A 22,652-nucleotide genomic window follows, 5' to 3' on the forward strand; every position below is an offset into this window, starting at 1 on the left:
TAGGAACATCAGATTTTTCTCCATCTGGCGAAGATCAAGTAGCATTAACTGTGCCCACAGCTCCCTCCCAATTCTCAAAATCTTCGGAGAACCCTTTCCCCATCTTCTTGTCTGCTAAGAAACCAGTGGGCTGCACAAATTCTGAGGAGGGCTCTAGGCCACTTGCCAGACTTGTTGGGCCTCACATTAACTTAGTGTATAACCTAGAGCATGCCCCGTCCTTTCCTGTTGCTACACCCTGCATTGTGAACTTTGTATTACTGATATTCTTCAGGGATCCTGACAGCTGTTTGAAAATCACTGGCAGCAATGCCTTTAAATGAAAATAGTGTATTTCTTCATTTTGTATGTAGAAAGCTTAATAATAATAATAATAAATAATAAATAATAATAATAATTTATTATTTATACCCCGCCCATCTGGCTGGGTTTCCCCAGCCACTCTGGGCGGCTTCCAACAAAATATTGAAATACAATAGTCTGTTAAACATTAAAAGACAGGTGTCTTCTAAAAGTCTGGTAGTTGTTTTTCTCTTTGACATCTGGTGAGAGGGCGTTCCACAGGACAGGTGCCACTACCGAGAAGGCCCTCTGCCTGGTTCCCTGTAACTTGGCTTCTTGCAGCGAGGGAACTGCCAGAAGGCCCTCGGCGCTGGATCTCAGTGTCCGGGCTGAACAATGGGGGTGGAGATGCTCCTTCAGGTATACTGGACCGAGGCCATTTAGGGCTTTAAAGGTCAGCACCAACACTTTGAATTGTTGAATCTGTGTTCTTCCTCTCCTGCAGAGCAAGGTGCGTGGGCCTGTCAGTGGGAGCCCAGACAGCATAAGCGCATCACGCCTTAGTAATCCCGGTCAACTCTCATTGCAGGTTCCAGCCCTGCACAGTAATCTACAGGATCCTGGGATTAAAAGGTAATATTTAAGGCAATGGTTTGCTCTCATAGTTATTGGTTACCTCTGCTCTGGTCTTCAGTAGGTGGTTTGGGAGCACTAGTGTGTCATGGCCTGATCCGGGGGGGCGGGGTCATAACAAGGGCAGCAGCACCATGCAAATATATGGTAGAAGAGTAAGAATTGGTTCCCAACTGCATGTTTGGATTAAAAGTGTTTACCAGTACTCGGTCTGAAAAGATTGAAGGTACTTGTTCTGCATTACCCTTTTTTGTCTGCAGTTAGTTGAACTGGGTAATACTTTCCCTTGCTGTTTGAGAAACCAGAAAAGTAAAAGATACATACCCGTGTTTCTCCGAAAATAAGACACTGTCTTATATTTATTTTTCCTCAAAAAACACACACTATGGCATATTTTCAGGGGATGTCTTATTCTTTCCTCCTCCTGCCATGACCGGCATTGCTGCTGCACCTCTCACTATGTCTTATTTTCGGGGTATGGCTTATATTCCTTGAATGCTTAAAAATACTCCTGCGGCTTATTTTATGGCTACGTCTTATTTTCGGAGAAACAGGGTACTACAACCACAAATTGGGCTTATGGAAGCTCCTCCTTAATTTGTTCCTGGGTTAGGTAGATAACCCAGGTGGCGCTGTGGTTAAACCACTGAGCCTAGGGCTTGCTGATCAGAAGGTCAGCGGTTCGAATCCCTGTGACGGGGTGAGCTCCCGTTGCTCGGTCCCAGCTCCTGCCAACCTAGCAGTTCGAAAGCACGTCAAAAATGCAAGTAGATAAATAGGAACCGCTACAGCGGGAAGGTAAACGGCGTTTCCATGTGCTGCTCTGGTTTGCCAGAAGCGGCTTTGTCATGCTGGCCACATGACCTGGAAGCTATACGCCGGCTCCCTCGGCCAATAATGCGAGATGAGCGTGCAACCCCAGAGTCGGTCATGACTGGACCTAATGGTCAGGGGTCCCTTTACCTTTACCTAGGTAGATACATGTTGAACACTTTTAATATCTTGGTATGGTGGTGGTTACCCTGCAGGAAAAGGAAATGTGTAATTCTGCCAATCTTTGCCATTAGGCATCTGCTTTTATTTTGCTTTCTAACAGTGCTTGTTTAGATGTAGGCAGAACCCAAACAGTCTGGACATGGTCTCACACCACAGAATGCAGGGTCATGAGACACTGGAGGAAGAACTTCACAACAGCAGTTTCTCCTTTCACAATTCAGTACTAATGTGTATAATTTAATATTACATTATTTGTACTTTTGCCTTTTAATACATGAAGGTGCCATATAGGGTCAGACAACTGGTCTGTCTAGTCCAGCATTGTCTACTCTGACTAGCAGCAGTGTTACAATATCTCAGGGAGAGGCAACTCCTGTCACCTGCAACTCTTTTAAACCTGGGATCCCGGTAATTGAATCTGGAACTCTCTGCATGCAAAACATGCTTTACCATTGAACTGTGACATCACAGAATCCAATATCAAGTTTCTTACGACCACCCCAAAAAGCACTTCATTCAGTTTGGCATACAATCCCTACTTCAGTTACTATGCTTTAGTTCTCTTCAAAAAGGTGTGAGGAAGAGTTTATATGTAGTTCCAATATAAAGGAACAGAGTTGAGCAAAGCCAGAAGTGGAAAAGGTCTCGGAATACATCAACCAACTTGGTGAAGAAGAAAAGCTGTCCAGCTGAGCCATTGGCAGAGATTCCCAGTGCTTGAAAGGAACAGCAGGCTATCCAGCACTCCCAAATGCCATCATAGCAGCTTCAGTCGATTTGTGTCCATGCTTTTAAAGAACCAGCAGACATACACATCTCTCACTGCTTCACTTGAATTAGTACATGCTAGAGCAGGCACCCCCAAACTGCGGCCCTCCAAATGTTTTGGCCTACAACTCCCATGATCCCTAGCTAACAGGACCAGTGTTTGGGGAAGATGGGAATTGTAGTCCAAAACATCTGGAGGGCCGAAGTTTGGGGATGCCTGTACTAGAGTATGCAGTGAATATCTGCCTAGAACACCTTAATATTGACTCTTAAAACCAGTGCCAGTTTTCAAGAGAGGAGCCTTGCCCTTATGATTCAAGAGGCCTGCTGTGAAAGATGCATGGAGATTCAGAAGCACATGCATAGACTATGTCATCTTACAAATGTGTCTAAAGTTCCTGTGTTGCATTTTTGTATGTTACATATGTGCTGTAACCTGTAGGCAATACTCGTCACAGGTCACCTTGACACCAGTGATGGATACTCATGACAGAAGAAAGGTGTGTGACTAGTAGTATGCTTGGTTGGAGCTGGCTGACTTCACAAGGAAATACTCTACTGGCTTCCGATACACGTTCTCAAAGACAAACAGATTCATTCCTCTGTTCAGCATTGCAATGTACATGCTTTTTTTTCAAGCAAGGAATGAATTATTTTTAAAGCATGCACTGTATCACTAGTTACCCTTTTTATTATCTGTTCTCAGATTCAGCCAAAAGAAGCATGCTTTACACTTCATTTGAAGAGCACCCCTTTAGTGACACAGCAAACTGAGGGCAGTTAAAGCAGTTTGTGATTCACTTTTTAAATACAAAACAACAAAAATAGGTTCCCACTAGCCTAATGAAGGCATGAAGCAGCTCTGCTAATCCTGGCGAAAGTATGCATTGATGAAAAAATGGACCTCCTTTATGCCAGTTCCTTTTATTGTGATACTCTGATTTGTTTCTTAGTGAGGAATTGCTGGTGGAATCTCGAAGTCTCTGCAGTCAGCTAGAGAATGTGATGCACCACACAATGAAGGATCAAGAGCATAGCTTTATGGTAACATCTCACGTTTTCTGTTGTCAAGTGACTGGGGCGAGGGGAGGGGAGAGACTGATGCTTTACCAGTACAGTCCCTGCAGGTCAGTTTGACAGTGGGTGGCATTGCCCCTCTCTCCGACACCTGATGTTAGATGGTTGACAGGTAGGTGGCCTTCCCCATATGATAGCACCAATAACTTGTTTCTAGCCAGTGAGAAAGCACTCTTATTTAGACTAGCTTATAGTCACACAAGAGAGGATTTAACCTGAGGTGAAAAATACTTTGGAGGGAATTGGACAGGAAGCCACAGTTTTTATGAGTGAGGTGTCTCAATAAGCACTTGTTTTGTTTTAGGCTCTGGACTGGAGTTGGTTGAAACTTCAAGAGGAAGAAAGAGGAAAAGGCCTAGAACAAACCCAGATGTGAAAAGGGCACTATTAAACCACTTAAAAGCTAACATTTTAAAACTTGGTAGCCTGCTATGAACAAGGCTGCTATCTTTGTTGAGAAATCTATGCCTATTGCCCACTGACTGATTGTATTCATTTTTTTTACCCTTAATCATATGTATATATAAAATATACTGTTTCTGTACTATGTTTGAGTGTAAATTCTCTCCAGACCTCCCTAAAGCATAAATTGCCTACTCTAACCACTTCCCACTATTAAACCTCTGACTTGGAAGCAAACTTAGAAGTGCCAGTTTTAGAAATAGCATTCATGCAGGATATGGGTCAGTATCTACTATTACAGATAAGGATAGCAATTCAGGGAGGCTTACCTCTTCCACTTGTATCGTAAGTTGGTCTCTGCAATTAGCTTTCAACTTAATGGTCACCAGGTAGGGGTAACCACCTTTGTTCCAGTGATGCTACCTTCAAAGGACCCCAAACCTTGCAAGTTGTACAGTACCCAGTGCAAGCAGAGGCAATGCCAGGTCTAGCTTAGGCAATAAAGTCCAAGCAGCTAAGGCAGGTTATGTGGTTTGACATGCAGCTACAAACATACTGGCTTAAAAGCCTAAGGACCATGTAACTTAGGAGTAACCAGTGTGGTGCCTGCTAGCAGCTGCTGGACTTAAAATCCACAGCTTTGCCAGAGGTTGGATTGAGGGATGTTGTTCAGCAGCATCTGGGGAGCACCATGTTGGCTGTATCTACCGTCTCCTGTGAAATGCATTGCCTTGAAGAACAAAGCTGGTAGGATCACAGTGTTTGGATGGGGTCACGCTGATCATAATGAGAAAGATAATAACAAGATGGCCTTTCCAAGGACAAAATTATGTTCTTTCCTGCACTTAACAAGGCAGATGTGTTAGGCCCTCATTTTTCCATAGCCAAAGTATCCTTCTGACTGAAGCATCTGAAGGGGTTCGCAACTCAAGGATGGACTAAAGTTAAGATCTGGAGCACTGGCTCTTTAGACCTTGGCATTCATTGCCCAAGCTATAATTCCAAAATATTCCTAAATTAAATAGCTCAGCAGATTCTCACAAGATTGTAGAGATGTGACAAGTGTTAGAGATGCACTCTGACTGAACTGGGCTTAAAGTATCTTATACACACTTCCACTCTCAACACTCCCATCTAGAATACTGTGTCAAATCCAGTTACAAGAAAGCAGAACTAATTCTGGTGGTGCTGCTTCACTGGCCTTGAAGGACTTGGGTTGCAAAACTACTATGATCAACCTGACCAAGTCTCTGTCCAAAGCTATGAATGTTCTCCCAAAACATTCATCTCTCAGGCAATGCAGGTTTTGCTTCAGCCATGCTGCAGTGGGTGAAGCACTCTACCCCAATACTTATTGATGCTAGAAAGCCCTAGCTAGGTTTTCGGGGGAAGGGATTTCAATGCCTCATCTGAAGCGCTGTTGGAGTTTTGCATTCCATATTGCTGCACAAGAACTCAATCAAGATCTTGAAAAGAACTTCAGACCAGGCAAACACTGAACCAATCAAGTAAATTTCCTCTCAAGTTGCTGCCCTGGGAATACTTGTTCTTAGTTGTCATAACATTGGCCAGACAAATTTCAGCCCTTGTTGTATGTCAGTGCTGACTAAACTAATCTTTCCTGCACCCTGAAGGTCAAAACTTTGCTTCATATTCCTCAGGAGTATCTAGATTGTGTCCAATGCTACACACGCAGAGTTCCACTAATGGAACAGGACTGCCCCTTCCTCTCTCCACACACCCTCAAAACCTGCTCCAATCTTCTGGAATGGATTTTGAGAGTACGGGAAGGGGCGAGTTTTGTTGTGCAAGCAGGTCTGCTGCACTTGGGAAACAGCAGCACTGGATATGACCCCATGTCCCTATCCTTTTGTCTAAAGCACATAGGCACCAAAGAGAACTGATGGCATACTTGACTTTGGTAAACATAATCAGTTGAGTACTCGCCTCCCCAAAGGCACCCCCAGTCTCGTTAAAAAAGAAAATGGCAGAAAGACTAGCCCACCACCTAGGATGGTCAGTGCTGCTATCCAACATCCCTTGCTTGGATCCCCCACCTCTAAGCACCTCAGCTGAATTACATGATGAAACTGGGGGAGGGGGGCTATTTCTACCAGGCGGGACTTAGTCCAATGCTTTAGCATAGGCCAGCCTACAGTGCAAGTGAGGAGAGTGACAGTTGCCTGGTTCCCTTCCATCTACTGAAGAGAATGAACATTCAGAGTAACACAAATGTCCCTCTCTAATTGCCAGGTGTTGCACTTGTCTAGCAGATCAATGTTTTTTACATACAGCCAGCCTCCAATTAGATATGAGAGCAAAATGTAATACAACCCTCTCTCCTTTCTCGTCTCCCTATTGTAGCTTAATCTTTGGCTTTTTACCAGTGTGCTAAAAGAGACAGTAACCATACAAGGAGTAACTTCCAAATGTGATTTTGATTTATTTCCACTTTGATGCAAAACCAAAGCTTTCACTACAGCACAGAGACCAGTTATACAAAAGGTCGTGAGGTGCAGGACATGCAGGATGTGATGTAGGAACACAGAAGGATGGGAGATTATTTCCTTTCACCAGATGCTATGCTGTCTTCTGAGGAACACATTTTAAAGAAACTGAGGAACTGAACTGAAATGTAGCACAACCATTACAACTTCCATGCATGCCTTCAAGTATTTCCCTTCATGGTAGGTTTGCACTCTCCAGACTTCAATGTTGGGGGTTACAACAATTCTTTGGAAGAATATCAAGTTCACACTTTTTGAAGTTTCACGGAAGAGTTTAAGGCCAGAACATGTGGGGTTTGTTTTCTCCTTCATCTTCCAAATAAAGATCTAATACTTCATTAAAACCTACATTAAGCTTCCAGCTCAAATCCCAGCCCAATTTTATGGCCACCAGTACTGAAATTCTTGCCATCAATCAGAGCAGAGAGAGTCAACTTCACACCTGGGAGAAACACAGTGCCATTATTAAGAGAATACAGCAGACTATCAACCAGTAAGGGAGCACACAGGGGGGAAAGTCAGAAGAGAAGACTTGCAGCTGAGAGAACCAGATCTCAAGGTAATTCTATGGTAAGACTCCCATGCACCGAGGTTTCTCAGGCAAATTGTTCTCTCTAGACACACACAGGCTAGACTACATTAGCTTCCCTTTGTGGCAGGATTTACTAAAGGCATAATCCAAAAATAGGGTGGCGCATACTGTTCTTTACAGGGTTTGGAACCCCTACCCCATGATGCCCTGGAAGTATCACTGGAATTTTCTAACTCATTTTGTCCTACAGCCAAGATGCAATCAAAATTTAAGCTATGCATTCAATACATTCAACAGTTTACATACCAGGTCGTAAGGTCTGAGTGTAGCCAAGTCCAATGAGGCTGGCGTTATTGACTTTGGCCTAGAAAGAAAAAAAAGGAACATTCAACAGCATTACCAGTTTTTACTTGCTTTCCTGAGAAAGTGTTTATGAAGAGTCAGCAATCTTCTAGAACTAGATCTATCAGTTACAGGTAGGTAGCCATGTTGGTAGCTGAAGAAGTGTGCATGCACACGAAAGCTCATACCAATGACAAACTTAGTCTCTAAGATGCTACTGGAAGGAATTTTTTTATTTTGTTTAGATCTATCAGCAAAGAGATGGAAGACGCTGGTAGTTATACGTTGGCAACTGCTTTCTGAACATAGTCCCTCCTTCACCAGTCCTGGGTAAAGGAATGGTGCCTACAGTAATAGAAACATTAACGTTATTGCCCCTAAGCATCAATGTAGTCAAAATCCATTCTCCTGTGTGTCACGAAGAGGAAATGATCACATGTAATATAGTCAACATTACCCAGAAGGAAGGAAGACTGGATGTTAAACAAAACTCAGGGTGCTCAGGTACAAAAAATCCATAAAAACACAAAAGGCTTCATTCTTACTGAGATGATAAACCTAAGCCCTCAACCTATACGTGGAATGCTGCTCCATATAAAACAGTACCCTGCATGCAGAAAGGCTACGTTCAGACCCTTCTCCCAGATGACATATTCTACATGTAGGAAATTCAGTAAGAGGACTCACTCCACCTGAAGTTGGACGAAGACTTACCTACCAAATGAGATCTCAATACGTAGGATTGATACCACTGCCAAATACACCAAAAATCTCACAAACAGTGAAAGTCTTCCTACTCCCTAAGTTGATTCTACACAAACAGTTCACAGCTAGCATATAACAAACAAGTGAATTTGTTTTTATAAGATACTAGTCCATACTGAAACTCACTTGACAACTCATATCACTGAAATTGTTCCACATAGGGTTCATACTAAAATCACAGGAATAAGGTTAACAAAAAACTTTTGCTATTGTTAAGACTGCTCCAAAGACATCTGAGGCACAAAGCCAAGAGGCAAGGAAAATGAGACTGTGCTATACAATTAACTTGAAATTATCAGCACACATGTATAACATACTGGGAAGATGGCAAAATTCTTACCGAGACAGAAGCTTTATCATCCAACTGGTACTTGGTGGCAATACCAAACCGAGTGTTATTACTGCCAGCGGTCCAAGCAAGACTGACAGATGTTTCAATGTTGTTATTAACCTTCTGATAGATTGAGCCACCAAATTCAGTGCCATCATTCCTATTTTTTAAGAAATCAAATGAAGATTCCATTTTGCCTTTATAGAAGTTTTTCAACAATTGTAAATATTTGCCTTTATTCTCTTTACCTCTACCCCAGCCTTATTCTAGCTAATATTGATTTTCTGTCTATCTGTCCCCACCCCACCCTGCTTTTAGGGCTCAGAGCGGCTGGTTAAATCCATATATATTCCCTTCTTGTCCTGACATTTTTCCTACTAGACTAGAGGTTCTGTAGCTAGTTAGACTTAGGTTAATATATGAAGATGCACCAATTATCAGCTGGAATAGGGAGAGATCTGAAATAATGACAAGCATATAAATGATATTTTTTCCCCAGCTGGATTGAGAGGGAAGCACTTTCTGATATAAAGCAGAAAGACCAAATATAAGCTAAAATGTTTCTTTCTAAACCACTATGAATGCAAGAACAAGTGAATGGAGATTGGAAGGAGTCATTTCCCATTCAGATCTCCTTAGCTTCAGCATGTGCCTTCATGATGGAATATACCCTGCTCCATGCAAATTAACTGCCCCAGTGCTGGCATAATGTGACAGAACCAAAAGTAATTCAACTGTGCAGTCAAATTTCCTCTTTAACGAGTTCCTGGATCCTGGCAAATGCCCTAGAAATCTACAGAGACTAAGAATTGTGCTCTTTCAGGGAAAGAACCATAGGTGGTCAGCCAAGACTTGGTTTGCGACCTTCAACACTGAAGGCAAAGGTCACCTTCAATACAACCTCAAATTTAATCCCTTTCAGGTATGCATATCATCTGTCTTAGCAGAAATCTCATATTGCGTATTTTATTGATTATATTTTATTATGTTTTCTGGTTTCTGTACATTCTGGCCCCTTGACCACTTACACATTTGTGTGCAGCTGGAAGTCTGCTGCCTTATATCCCAATGCAAAGTTATTCTGTGAAAGTTTGGACTTGGCTGTGTCGAAAGCCATCTGATACCCAGCAAGCCAACCTTCATAGCCCAGAACAGCCCAACCATGGATGGTTGGTCCAGCGAGGTCAATGTCAACATTACAACCTAGGTTTAGATACTCCCGTTTATAGGATGTCTTCAACTTTCCACTCTTCTTCCTGGGAAGGGGTAAGAACAGGGAATCAAGTTTAATCCCATCTATAACCTGTAGTACCCGTAGGCATTTCTTACAAACACATACATTTAGCAGAAAATTCATTCATTCATTTAAAGACAGCCTTAAGCAAAAGAATAGGAAAGCACCTCCTCTGTGAGCTAGCAGCTCCAGTACAACAGTCTGCAAGTGGTGCCATCACCTATGAGGAAAGCACCCAGCTAAAAGTAGCCGCCCTCTGGAGGGATGAATACTTACCCTGTGTTTGGTACAAACATGGTTTCAAGGGTCAGCTTCAGTCCCTCAGCCAGCTGAAGTGAAAAAAGAAAAAAACAGTACTTGTCTTTAAAAAATAATAACTCAATAAGTGGTATTTTCTTCCTACTTTAACTGCTTCTACTTAGCATTTCTTGTTTTTTGTAAATTATGGTAGACTGCAGCACAGAAAAATGAAACAAAATGTATGATGGAAATCCTACAGAATCAAAGTTTTCAAATGTTACAGTCTTTGAAAACCAGGCCATTCTACATTACCTAATTATTTAGTGCCACCTGTGATAAAATGGAAGCTTCCCAAATTACATATAACTGAAATTATCTCACACACTTTTTGCCTCAAATACTTAACTAGCAGCCCAAGTACTTGTTGTTTCTGCATATGTGAATTCATTGACATACTAATTATATTTCTTGGATTGAAACTCAAGAACTCACAAAAGCACGTCTAGGCATTAATCTTTGAAAGATTATAAAGCAGCCTCACCATTTTACGTTCAAGGTATATTCAGAACATCAATTTCCCCTACCTTCAGAGGTAAGGTGGCTGATAAATGGTGAGAATACCTTTTCAGCAATGGTGCCTATCTGTAGATATAGTCTGTAGATATCTCCAGATATAATCTACCTGTACATTACATTACCACCAACCACTAACTTCAGAATCCCTCACCCCCACTTAAAAACTCCCCACAATATAGAAAAATCTATTTCAATCTGGATTTTACATAACTCATTCTTCCCCCATAAGCCTCCACTTAATTTCTTCTAGTTTACCTGCTATGCTGAAGTCATGATTCCACTGCCTCTTACCTTATTCTCCATGGACAGTTCTGTCCCCAAGGTGTTGTCAGTGTTCCATTTCTGAGTGAACGTAAGTCCATAGTCCTTGAACTTATATTTGGTCTCTAGGCTGCCTGAGGCTTTGCCTGTGTCTGTGTTGGAGGAACCAGTGGTGATAAATTCCTGTAAACATAATTGTAATTTGAATTACAATGCAATCATGTTTTACAATGAATATGCAAATCCAGCAAATCATGCAAGCTTCAGTTCTGCCTACACAATATGCTTTATAATCACCCTGCAACATTTATTCACATCTTTACTGGATTTCATGGTCCTACCACATCTAACTTCTCCTTCCTGATGTCTGGAACCAACAATTTAACAACGCTTCATAAGGTACAAAATGTTACAATATATTGCGTGCTAGACACAGCCACCAGAATGTTCACTGAAGGGCTCTCTGATAATACAGTTTCAATCTTTCCTGATCAATATCCTGCCCTACTTCCAAATATTATTTTAAGTAATCAGTTTGTGTGCATAGAAGAATTACACATTGGAAATCTTAATACACGGCAGATTTTTAATCAAGTGTGTAACATAGAAGTTATGTTACATGAGGCTAATACTTCTTTTCTTCAATAGTGTTGAAAGACTCATGAACCCCTATCTAGAAGAGGAGGAGGAGAAGGAGGAGAAGGAGAAGAAGAGGAGGAGGAGGAGGAGGAGGAGTTTGTATTTGATATCCCGCTTTACCACTACCCGAAGGAGTCTCAAAGCGGCTCACAATCTCCATTCCCTTCCTCCCCCACAACACTCTGTGAGGTGAGTGGGGTTGAGAGACTTCAAAAGTGTGACTAGCCCAAGGTCACCCAGCAGCTGCATGTGGAGGAGCGGAGACGCGAACCCAGTTCCCCAGATTACGAGTCTAGCGCTCTTAACAACTACACCACACTGGCTCTCAAGAGCTGGAGAAGTACTACCAGAAACATTTCAGATTCATTTTGTGACAGTAAGGCCAAACTACACGCAATGGTGGCAAACTTCTCTGCCTCAATCACACTTAAAGCAGTTTACAGTGCCAAGGGGGGGCATGTAGGTGGAAGGTTTTGACTCTCCCCTGCCCCTGAAATGCTCCCTTGATGTCCCCAGATGCTTCTCCTACCCTTCAGCTGGTCTGCAGCACCACAGGAAAATGCAGGTTGGAGAAAAGGCAACAAAAGAGAGCAACAAAAAGGTCTGCACCTCCGCACCTCCTTCCCACCCCTACGCCCACCCCACATGCCCCTTTGATATCAAAGTGCCATTAGAGCAGACCTGTGTTTGAATAAATAAGCCTTCTGCCATCAACTGTGGTCACTGAAACCAATGCTGAATTTTGAAAATGACAAGCCATAGCCTGGGCTGTGGAAGGGGGTCCTTTAACTAGCAAACACTTAACTAGTAGACTGCACTAGTGCCAGGTTATTAAGATCATAGCCCTTAAGACAGAGGCTTGTTAGCATGTAGTATAATAATAATAATAATAATAATAATAATAATAATAATAATAATAATTTATTTATTTATACCCCGCCCATCTGGCTGGGTTTCCCCAGCCACTCTGGGCGACTTCCAACAAAATATTAAAATACAATAGTCGATGTGTGTTAATACAGTGGTACCTCAGTTGTCAAACGTAATCTGTTCCGGAAGACCATTCGACTTCTGAAATGTTCGACAACCGAGGCACAATAGGCAGTCACCAAATTCCATTGAGAAAATGGAGAAACACGCCTCGGAAGCCATTCGACTTCCGAGGCACGTTTGAAAATGGAAGCATACACTTCTGGGTTTTCAGCATTTGGGTTCCGAATTGTTCGGCTTCCAAGACACTTGAAAACCGAGGTTCCACTGTAGTCTCAGAAAGAAAAAATAAAGTGCAAGATCAAGTACTGCAACTGCTCCACCGGCCATCTTAATGGAGCTTGCAGACCACCATTTGAGAACCTCTGGTCTAGGTCATTACTGTTTATTTACTTATTTAAAAGCATTTACAAACCACTTATTTTTTAAATGAGCCTTGCATGTCAGGCAAAAAAATGTTACTATTCAACAAAAAACCATTCCGGCCTGCTTGCCTACAGTATGCCTTTGTTGGCTATTTAGAGCCTAAGAGGCACACACAGACACCTATAAGCTTTTGTGGCCACCTAGAGCCTATTTTTATGTGCCACAGGAAATCAGGCAAGTAGCTGATGATCAGGGTTATAAATAGCCAACTGTCTAATCTAAAGTTATGAGCATGTGGGCACAGCCTATCGTTTTAGGTTATTTTTGTACAGTGATTAGCTTTTGGTGCTAGATGCTAATGTTGCCTTAGATACTGTACAATTTCACACACATACAAGTGCCTGGCAACAGCTTACATGGTAATGAGGAAGAGAAACAATTGGAAAAAAGAAAAGAGGAAGGCAATTTTAGTTCAGAAACCTGATTCAGCTTCAAACACGGATTTCCCTGGCTTAAAAAGGATCTTGGGTAACTTTGTATGTGTGTGTTTGTAGCGGCCAGTTAAAAATAATTCATAGATCCTCTTTAATAAGGTTGAGCTGGTGCCAGTGGAGGAGAAACAGTTCATTTAACTTTCTTTGTTTGCTGAGTGGGGAGAAAAGAAAGAATCTTGCAGTCATATGATCAGACCAGGATTTTCCTGGCAGCTGCAACAAGATCTGAGTGGGGAAAGCAAGAGTGCACACAACATATGTTACTTTTCATCTTACAACTGTCATATGTGATGGTTGCTTAGACCCCATATGTCTGGAGTGCCAAACTCCACTTAATCTGAGCCAACCCCCAAATTCTGCTTTTGATGTGACATTTCAGCTCAGCGCATACAGGTGAAGTTATACTGGTAAGTCTTCATGACGTCAGACAGATCAAAAAGGAAGGCCACAGCAGCATAGAGGCCTTCTAGCTTTACATGATTTCGTTGAAACACATGATGGCCAGGAATGTAACCCCTGCATAAGATACGAGTTACCTGTACTGTGCAGTTTGCAGAAATAATTTTTTTGAAACAATTGAGCAGAACTAAAATACTAATGGTCAAAGGGGTGGCACATGACAACCAACACATGACAGCCTTGGGATGGAATAGAGCTCCAAGCAGGGCGATGAAGTGCCACACACCACACTAAAAAGTCTTCACGAGATCCCTGCACTTAAGAGCCATCAGAAGATGCTGCTCACATATCTTCAGGCTTCTCAGAAAGTGTGAAAGTCAGCAGCTAAAAAAGTTACTCCCCAGACATTCTCAAGTAGCTGAATTTCATGCCTGAGGTTCCACAGTAAGCAATATGGATATGCATAATAAGTCCTGTCATTATAAATATACAAACTGCTGCAACTTCCAGGACCACCCTCTTTTCACACACAAGCTCAGCCCTGGAAAAAGTCATAGATGTTTCAAGAATGTGAAGGCCACTTCTCTCATCTCCACATGTGACATTTGGAGGGGCCAATGGCTGCCAAACCTTGAGCACCCCTCTTTAGAGAAAAGGGGTGAACCTCTTTCAGCCCAAGAACCACATTCCACATGGGTCACCCTCTCTGGGAGCTACAGACCACACACATACACCCAGCAACACACACACACACACACACACACACACACACGTTAGGATTCCAAGAGGTTTTTTTTAAAGCTTAAGTCCTGCTGCAAGGTGAGCAGGGATGCTACTGACTGGATAGGGAGCTCTCTATGAGCCACCAGTTCCTCACCAACTGCTTCAGAGATTTAGTCACAAAGTGATACTACTCAAAAATACTAACTTCTAAATTTGAGGCCTTTAAAACTTAGCATGCCTGTGATCACACTGCTGTCTCCAATTCTTTTGACAGTTCAAGTGCAAATGCTACTGACTTATGGAGCTGTACACAATGCAACATTTAGTGTCTGGTTAACCACATTTACTTAGCCATTAGAATGGATTAGGAATGGCAGTAGGTCATGGTCCAAGTACACAAACCTGAAAGAGATATATATATAACAAGAAAGCAAATACATGGTTCTCTTACCAGCTGAATAAACATCCAAAAACCAGTGTTGCATGGAAAAGGAAGAAGTCATGTTAGAAGTTAGCATCTTTAATACGTCAGTAAAGGTGAATCAATCAAAGTATCCATACTGCCACTTCCACTTGCAGAGTCAGATGGTTTAAGCCCTAGTTCTAGCTCTAAACTCCTTCAAATGATCACCTCTACCACTACAGCTATTCGGAACATGGCAGACAAGTGGACAGGTCATTTGTCACCAGCCCAAATCCTTTCTTCACAGTTTACTAACAGCTGTTCAATGAGATGTCAAGCACACAGGAGTCAAGCCTCAAAACACTAAAGCTAATACTGTCCTAAGTATAAACTTCAGGACACTCCAAACATACAGGAGAAGCAGAATGTTAGGTGTGTACATTGACTCTGCCAGTGCTGTAAAGGTAATATTAGTGCTCCACAAACTCTCCCATTGCAACAATAATTCAAAGTACTCATTACTTACCACTCCGCTGGAAGACTTGGTCTTCAACTCTAACTTGACCATTCCAAACCCTGAAATTGCCAAAACATTAGTTTCTTACTCACACCACAATAAATGAATGAGAAACAAAGCCCAAGAAGTAACAAACTGGGTGCATCTGCCTTTAAAAGGTGCTTGTGATGAGCACCAATAAAAAGGCCAGCTTAGCTCTAATGGTAATTCTAGGAATCACTGGACAAAGACCCACAGATTTTAGCAGGCATTGGCAACATCTGGTTGACTGAACAACTCTGATTCAGGGAACAAATGACTTCTCATCTCATTAGAAGGGTCCTGTTGGATCAGATCTAGCACTCAACTACCACAGCAGCCAAACAGATGCCTAAGGAAAGGCCACAAACAGGATGTGAGTACATGTTCACTTTTTGGAATTTTGCTAAGATTTGGACATTTTGGGTGGATTTTAAGCACAGTACCTCCAAAGAACAGCTCAAAGACAACCAACAAACCCCTTTAAACTCAGGGTAACTGATATGGGGCTCATCTATGTTATGCCACACTTCATATTCTCAAAATGCCACTAAAGTGCATCGTTGCTGCAGAGACAATCCCAGAGCTGAATATGCAAGCCAATATGTGGCGCAGAGCCCGCTTTAATAAGCCTAAAGAGAGCCAATAGGAAGTTCCATGCCAGTTTGTGAAATCTGCAATCACCATAGAATGGAAACCTCTGGAACAGGCTCTCGTCCATCTTGCGAGATTATGAACAAAGTCAGATGAGGAGAGTCAGAAAGCAGAAGACTGAAATGCAAGTGTTGCAGGGGCTATAGAACTGCAGGCACCAGCTCAAAACCAATTGATTCATCTGAGAATTTAAGAGATGGGCTTTCATTCCTGCTAGTGCTAGTTTTTAGCTAGTTGTGTTGCATTTCTGGAGAAAATGAATATACACTTTAAATAAAATATAGCATTTAAATAAAGCATTAACTAAAACATCAAGGGATGAAAGCAAGGCCATCAATCCAATAAAAACTCTTAAGGATGGATGACAGATTGATAGAGTGAAGAAGGATAGAGAAACTAGGTGAAGGAGCATGAACACTTCAAAGCTATGAACAAAAACATGCCATTCTTAACACATCTGAAGACCTTTAGCAACAGATTTCCAAAATATTTAGAAAATATATGCATAATGCTAGCATTTGTGGCCATTGTCCTGCTTACCATATCCTTTGTTGAATACATCCCTGGCAGATTTCCCCAGGTCACAGTAGGATGGTGGGATAGCCATGGGGTCTGGAGGAAGCAAAAAGAAAGAAAGGGTACATATTTCATGTATGAACACCATTCTCAGCAATTTCTTGCCACCACCTTACACGTCTCATATGATGAAGAACCATGAGTCTATTCATAAATCTTCCTTTCCGACTATCAGGAAATTTTTCAGGGGCAAAGAACTAATCCAAAATTTGATAGAAAGATTTAATAGTTTGAGTTCAACAACATATTTATTCCATGGCACAGTCTGTTAAGCCAACAACTTCTTTCTCTTGTGTATGGTTCCAAAAGTAACAGAATGGCTCCTTTGTATCAACAACTTCCTCATCAACCTTAAAAGCCTTTGATCCAAAATTCATATTGGCTCCCACCCACCCACCACCAGCCACAGAAAATTGCCAGGCCTGTGGAAAGTGACAAGTCTTTTTACAGCAAAGCCAAACTCTACTAAAGATACTTGCTGCTTTATTACTTGGGGAAGTAGTTTTGTTGCATTATTCCCAACTCCACATACTGGAAAACCTTGTCTTAAGGAAATAAATTTAGTAGTAGAAACTAAATTGGCTGTTGACTCTACCCTATGAGGTGCTCACCTATTGGGCTGTACAGAGAAACATAGCTTATACTACATACCTTATACTATCTTGCTACTCTCAAGCTTCTATTTCCATTTTCCCCCTAAAGCATAGCAGGAGTTCTTCTGAACTTTGCTGAAGAAAAAATCTATTCTTGGCACATTCCTCTCTAATGTCACCTTCAGGAAGATAGCAGCGGGGGATATCAGCAAGCCAGCTTTGTGCTGCTGGATAACATAACTCTTGCTTTTAAACGCATCATCTTAGTATTAAGGTTCTAAAAAATTATCTTTAATATCTGAACTTTCATATACATATAGATACCTGGGGGTCTAGCAGGACCACAGCCGAACATGGTTGCAGACTTCTTATTTCACAATTTAGCTCTTAAATCATTTACTTCTCAACGTGAACCTACAGGACTCTCCTCTAGCTCTTTGATATACACCTGTCAAATATGGGGGGGAAATGCATGCATCATTAGAGATCAAAGCTATCACTTATAATACCTGCAACCACTACTTTTTTACTCACTGTAATGCACTGTATATACCAAACCTTCAACGACAGCATGACAGGCAAACTTTAAAAAATACACATTAATCCATATCACTACCCTACTAGGTTTAATCCCTGAAGGGAAGGAGCCGCTTCATAAAAGTCTAGAGGTGTGAAAAGCATGAATGTGCAATGTGTGGGGGATAGGGACAGGGAGATAGTATATGTTGGCATGTGCACTGGGAAACTGTTTACAACTGGCTTCTCAAATGTACACATAAGTTATACATAACATTCATATAAGACAGGTCTACTTGAAGGGACCCTTACCTTAGTATACATCAAAACAACCTTTCCCTTGGAAAAGGGAATATGACACCTATAAGAATTCAGGAACAACCTTAAACCATGGCGTAGGCAGAGGGAATAAAGAGTTACATTGTTTAAGGAGGTTAATTTTCTTGAATATTGAGAATTCTTTTTTAAGGTTTTTTTGTAATAAGGACCTCACATAATCACAGAATTGTAAGGTTGGAAGGGATCACAAGGGTCATCTAGTCCAACCCCCTGCAATGCAGGAATCTTTCGCCTAACATGGGGCTCAAACCCACGGCTATGGGCATAAGTCTCATGCTCTACCAGCTGAGCTATCCCAGGTATAAACTCAAGAATGATTATCATCATCAAACGCCTGCCAGCTATAGAGGCTCCAAGCCTCCTGCTTGGGATGAAAGGGAGTATCTGTATGCAGCCAGCTCTTGTAATTACTGGCAGTAGTGCATTCTGAATTCAGCCATTCAATTCCTAATCCAGCTCTTCAATTCACTCAGGTGAGTCAATTCTTTCTATAGAGCAGATTCACTAAAAAGCAAGGAATCCAACCTAAGTCTTACCATTCTCTGTATCTAATTCTTTCAATAATAAATCATTGTTCCAAGCTTTCCTCAAGTCAAATTAGCATTGATTCTGGAGGTATTTCAACTCAGCCTCCCCATTTTAGGCAGAATGTGTTAATCTGGACTCTCCAAGTAAAGATGGCTTTTTATTTTATATGCTTGTCTGCTTGCTTCCTATATGCCTCTCAAAGTATTTTTTTATCCCCCTTCGATTTCTTCTCCCTTTTACCTTCACATATAATTTGTGCCCTATTCCCACCCCCAAGTACAGGCAATTCCTTCCATCCCTCCTCCCTGCTCCTTGTACATTCACTTCCTCCTATACCAGCTACCTTCTCTATTCCCCGTTTATCGTGGCTTTTGGAGCTGCTGCTTGCATCTGTCCCCTGTGAGAGGGGGTGGGCTGCAGTGCCAACACTGATCTGGAAGTGGGCTAGTGCCTAATGGTGGTCCCCAGTCCTCAATTTCAGAAATTATGATCTATACTAATTGGTGCCTATAAAAAACCCTTGTCAACTGAATGCAAGGCAGGAAAAAGAAAATGCCTGAATACATTTATACTCCCAAGAAAGACAAAGCTACTAACCACCAGTTTTCTTTTTCCCAACCCTTCCTTTTCTGGTGAAATTCTGTACTGTGCATCCATCATTTCAGCCTAATATACCGGTAATGCTTTACCACCAAGCCAGCCCAATGAAAGATACCGACCTACTGTGTGCCGTCCATGTATATTGTAGTATTGCACTTTAGGAATATTTTAGATAATACTCCTGCTACCAGTCAGCTACCAGTCAGAGGAGACCATGATGAGCTAGATCAGGCTCCCATCACCCCTTGCTGGCTGGGGCTGATGGGACTTTCAGTCCAGCAACATCTGGATGCCACTATATTGGCTAACCCCGAACTAGACTGATAAACAACCCAATCCCACACAAAGCAATTTCACACATTTCCACCATAGTTCACCTGTCAATAAACTGCATGTAGAATTATTAATCTTTTTCACCCCATCATCACTACCTGCTCTCTAAACAGTGTTCAAAATTAGCCAGGCACCAGACTCAGACTATTGGCCACTTGTGACCAAATGAAGCTGCCTGGGCACTGCCAGGATGGCACCTGACATTACCACCATCTGGAAATGCATACCTGGGAATCTTTGGGTCTTAACTGTTTTCACACACTAATGCCACATCTTGAAGAATTCTATCAGTTACATTTTATCTGCACAATCAGAATGAATTTCAAGGAACCAATATGCTTTTTCTGTGCAGCCTGAGGAGGAGCAGTGAACAATGTTATAGTGAATGTCTTCACTTACCCCAACCCACAGTTCACAGTTGTGAATAATATTCTTATGTTACAAATGGTCTGTTACCATTATGAAAAACAGGTTGGAATAGGCTACAGCTGCCGTATTTCAAAAAGTGGGAATCCACGCGCACACAAAATGCCACTTTTGAGCTATTTTTTTGGGAAATCAGCAAAAACAACACTGCTGACGTGGCTTGCCATACATGCGGATTTTCCCAGACATTTTGCCAATTTCTGCCAGGACAGTGCTTCCAACTACAGTAGTCCAGGAAATTCTGGACATATGGCAACCCTAGAATAGGTCAATATATATGTGGACTGTCCCTGGATAAAGTAACTTTTCTTCTTTAAGTTCTCAAAGTTCTTCACCTAGCTCAGGCTTCCTCAACCTCGGCCCTCCAGATGTTTTTGGCTTACAACTCCCATGATCCTTAGCTAGCAAGTCAGGGATGATGGGAATTGTAGTCTCAAAACATCTGGGGGGCTGAGGTTGGGGAAGCCTGACCTAGCTCAAGGTTGTCATCTGTTAGCCAGATGTTTAACTGATAATCAATCATGATCAGTCCATCATTTGAAAAATAAAGACTTTAGAGCCGTCTTGCCTTGGTTTAATGAGCCATTCAGTGCCTAGCTTAAGGTATATATCTGAGTTTCTGACACTACCTCTAAAGAGCTTGAGATGGCAGACAAGCCTGCACACTTTAACCTGACAACAACCCTGTTAAGCAGGCTGTGCAGAGAGATTTGGGGGGGGGGGATCTCCAAAGCCATCCAGTGAGCAGAGATTTGATTTGAACCTGCGACTTCCCCAAGCCAACACTCTCAAAGTTTTTTCTCTGGAACACACTTGCAAGAATAAAAATTTGCTGGCACCACACCAATGTTTTTATTGATGAGAAATACATTGGAAAGCACGACTAGAAGTGCCCTCGGTATCACTTGACACTCTTGCTCTCATACTGAAACTATTCATATTCCGCAAGTAATTTTTCAAAAAATACTTTGATACCATACTACACTGAAATGTTTAGATGTTTCCTTGATTGCCCTTGAACCTTCCCGCCCCGCTTGCCAGCCTCCCCCTTTCGGATCCACTGCCTCAATTTCTTTATTGGTTTTTATTCTGTTCATTTTGTATGCCGCCCCTCCCTCACCCGAAGATCGCAGGGCGATTCACAACACCAAATACATAAGAAGAAGACGCCGCGGTGGTCCAGATGACCTGCTTTTTGGGGCGGGGGGGGGTGTCTCAGCGTCTCCCCACCGACGACTCCCCCGCCCCCCCTTGCGAGCGCGGCCTTGGCAACAGCCCTCGGGCGGGCCAGCGGGGGCCTGGAGGCCCTCCCTCAGAGGAGCCCCCCGCTCGGCAGCCCAGGAAGGGCGGAGGCGGCGAGGGAGAAGCGGGGCAGCGCTTCCCCACAGGCCCTCGGCGCCCCCAGGCCAAGCCGGGCCCTCTCCTCGCCCCCCACCCACACCGAAGCCTCAGGCGGCCCCCCTCGCCGCCTCCGCCAGCACCGTTGCGAGGGCATCGCCGGGCTCCTCCAGCCGCGAGCCGCCTTCCCTCGCAGCGCACCTCAAAGGGCCGCCGCTCAGCCCGACGCCTCCGCCTCCTCCGTCAGTCCGTCCCTCCTTGTCAAGCTGAAGGTCTCGCCTCCGTGTCCGCGCACTGCGCAGGCGTAACGCTCGGGGTACGGCTCTGGCCCCGCCTCCCTTGCCAGCGCTTGCGTCTCAAAGCGCAGGCGCGGCACTAGCCTCTGCCCCGCCTCTCTTTCTCTTGCGTCATCCTCAGTCTCTGCGCAAGCGCATAGATTCATTCCAAGGTGCAATGGAGGGTCTCTCTCGCCGCCTGCTGCTGCTGCTGCCGGTGGTTCTTGCAGCAGGCAAAGCAGTCCGCATGGCCAGCGCTTCAAATAATTGTCGATGGGGAAGGGACCCCGTGGATCATTCTAGTCCAACCATAGCTGCCAAGTTATCCCTTTTTTTAAGGGGTTTTCCCTTATGCTGAATAGGCTTCCTCGCGAGAAAAGGGGAAACTTGGCAGCTATGAGTCCAACCCCCTGCAATGCAGGAATCTTTTGCTCCACGTGGGGCTCGAACCTACAACCATGAGATTAAGTCTCACGCTCCACAGACTGGGCTACCCCCGTTTTTTGTTTTTGATTTTCAGTTACAAATGAATTAGAGATTTAAAAAAGAGAACAGTAAATATAATACCAGCAATAACAACATTTGTCCATTTATTCCTGCTCTGCATTGTCTTGTTTCTTAACCAATTACTGAGTCACAAGAGAACTGCTGTTCTATGACTTCTAAGTTTGCTTAGGAGTTTTTGGTGAGTTACTTTGTCCAAAATATTTGAGAGTCTGTGTACACAGTGTCAACTGGATCACCTTTATACACATGTTGACACTTAAAAAGCTCTAATAGGTTAACAAGACATCTTACAGAAGTTATACTAGTTTTTCTTCTATATGCTTGGTAGTTCTATCTTTAACAATACTTTACACCAGTTTTCTTGGAACAGACATTAAATTAACCAACCTGTAATTTCCAGCAAAAAGCCCCTGGATTGCTTTTTAAAAAATGGTATTCCATTGACTGCTTTCCAGTCCTCAGATATGGAGGC

The 22,652-nt window shown here is 42.8% G+C and overlaps 2 protein-coding genes across 6 annotated transcripts in view; one reads left to right on the plus strand and one right to left on the minus strand.

The window, feature by feature from the left end:
• IKBKB (inhibitor of nuclear factor kappa B kinase subunit beta) overlaps positions 1 to 4,305 on the plus strand; it is a 36,775-nt gene extending 32,470 nt beyond the window's left edge. For 2 of the 5 annotated variants that reach the window (XM_035117147.2, XM_035117149.2), the window contains exons 19-21: positions 788 to 915; positions 3,633 to 3,723; positions 4,061 to 4,305. In XM_035117147.2, the coding sequence (XP_034973038.1) occupies positions 788 to 915; positions 3,633 to 3,723; positions 4,061 to 4,132 (291 nt within the window). In that variant the 3' untranslated portion in view covers positions 4,133 to 4,305. Of the gene's footprint in view, positions 1 to 787; positions 916 to 3,632 lie in introns of all 5 variants that reach the window. The other 3 variants (XM_035117146.2, XM_035117148.2, XM_035117151.2) reach the window with 2 other exon arrangements.
• On the minus strand, positions 24 to 21,134 carry VDAC3 (voltage dependent anion channel 3). The gene is made up of 9 exons (XM_035117152.2): positions 17,643 to 21,134; positions 16,690 to 16,761; positions 15,487 to 15,536; positions 10,977 to 11,129; positions 10,146 to 10,198; positions 9,664 to 9,891; positions 8,645 to 8,795; positions 7,504 to 7,561; positions 24 to 7,107 (listed from the first exon to the last, which is right to left on the minus strand). The coding sequence occupies exons 1-9, from the start codon at positions 17,671 to 17,673 to the stop codon at positions 7,016 to 7,018; spliced, it is 888 nt and encodes a 295-aa protein (XP_034973043.1). The 5' UTR covers positions 17,674 to 21,134; the 3' UTR covers positions 24 to 7,015.
• Positions 21,135 to 22,652: the final 1,518 nt, after the last annotated feature.

The sequence above is a fragment of the Zootoca vivipara genome, chromosome 6 (genome assembly GCF_963506605.1).
Source record: "Zootoca vivipara chromosome 6, rZooViv1.1, whole genome shotgun sequence".
Classification (NCBI taxonomy): domain Eukaryota; kingdom Metazoa; phylum Chordata; class Lepidosauria; order Squamata; family Lacertidae; genus Zootoca; species Zootoca vivipara.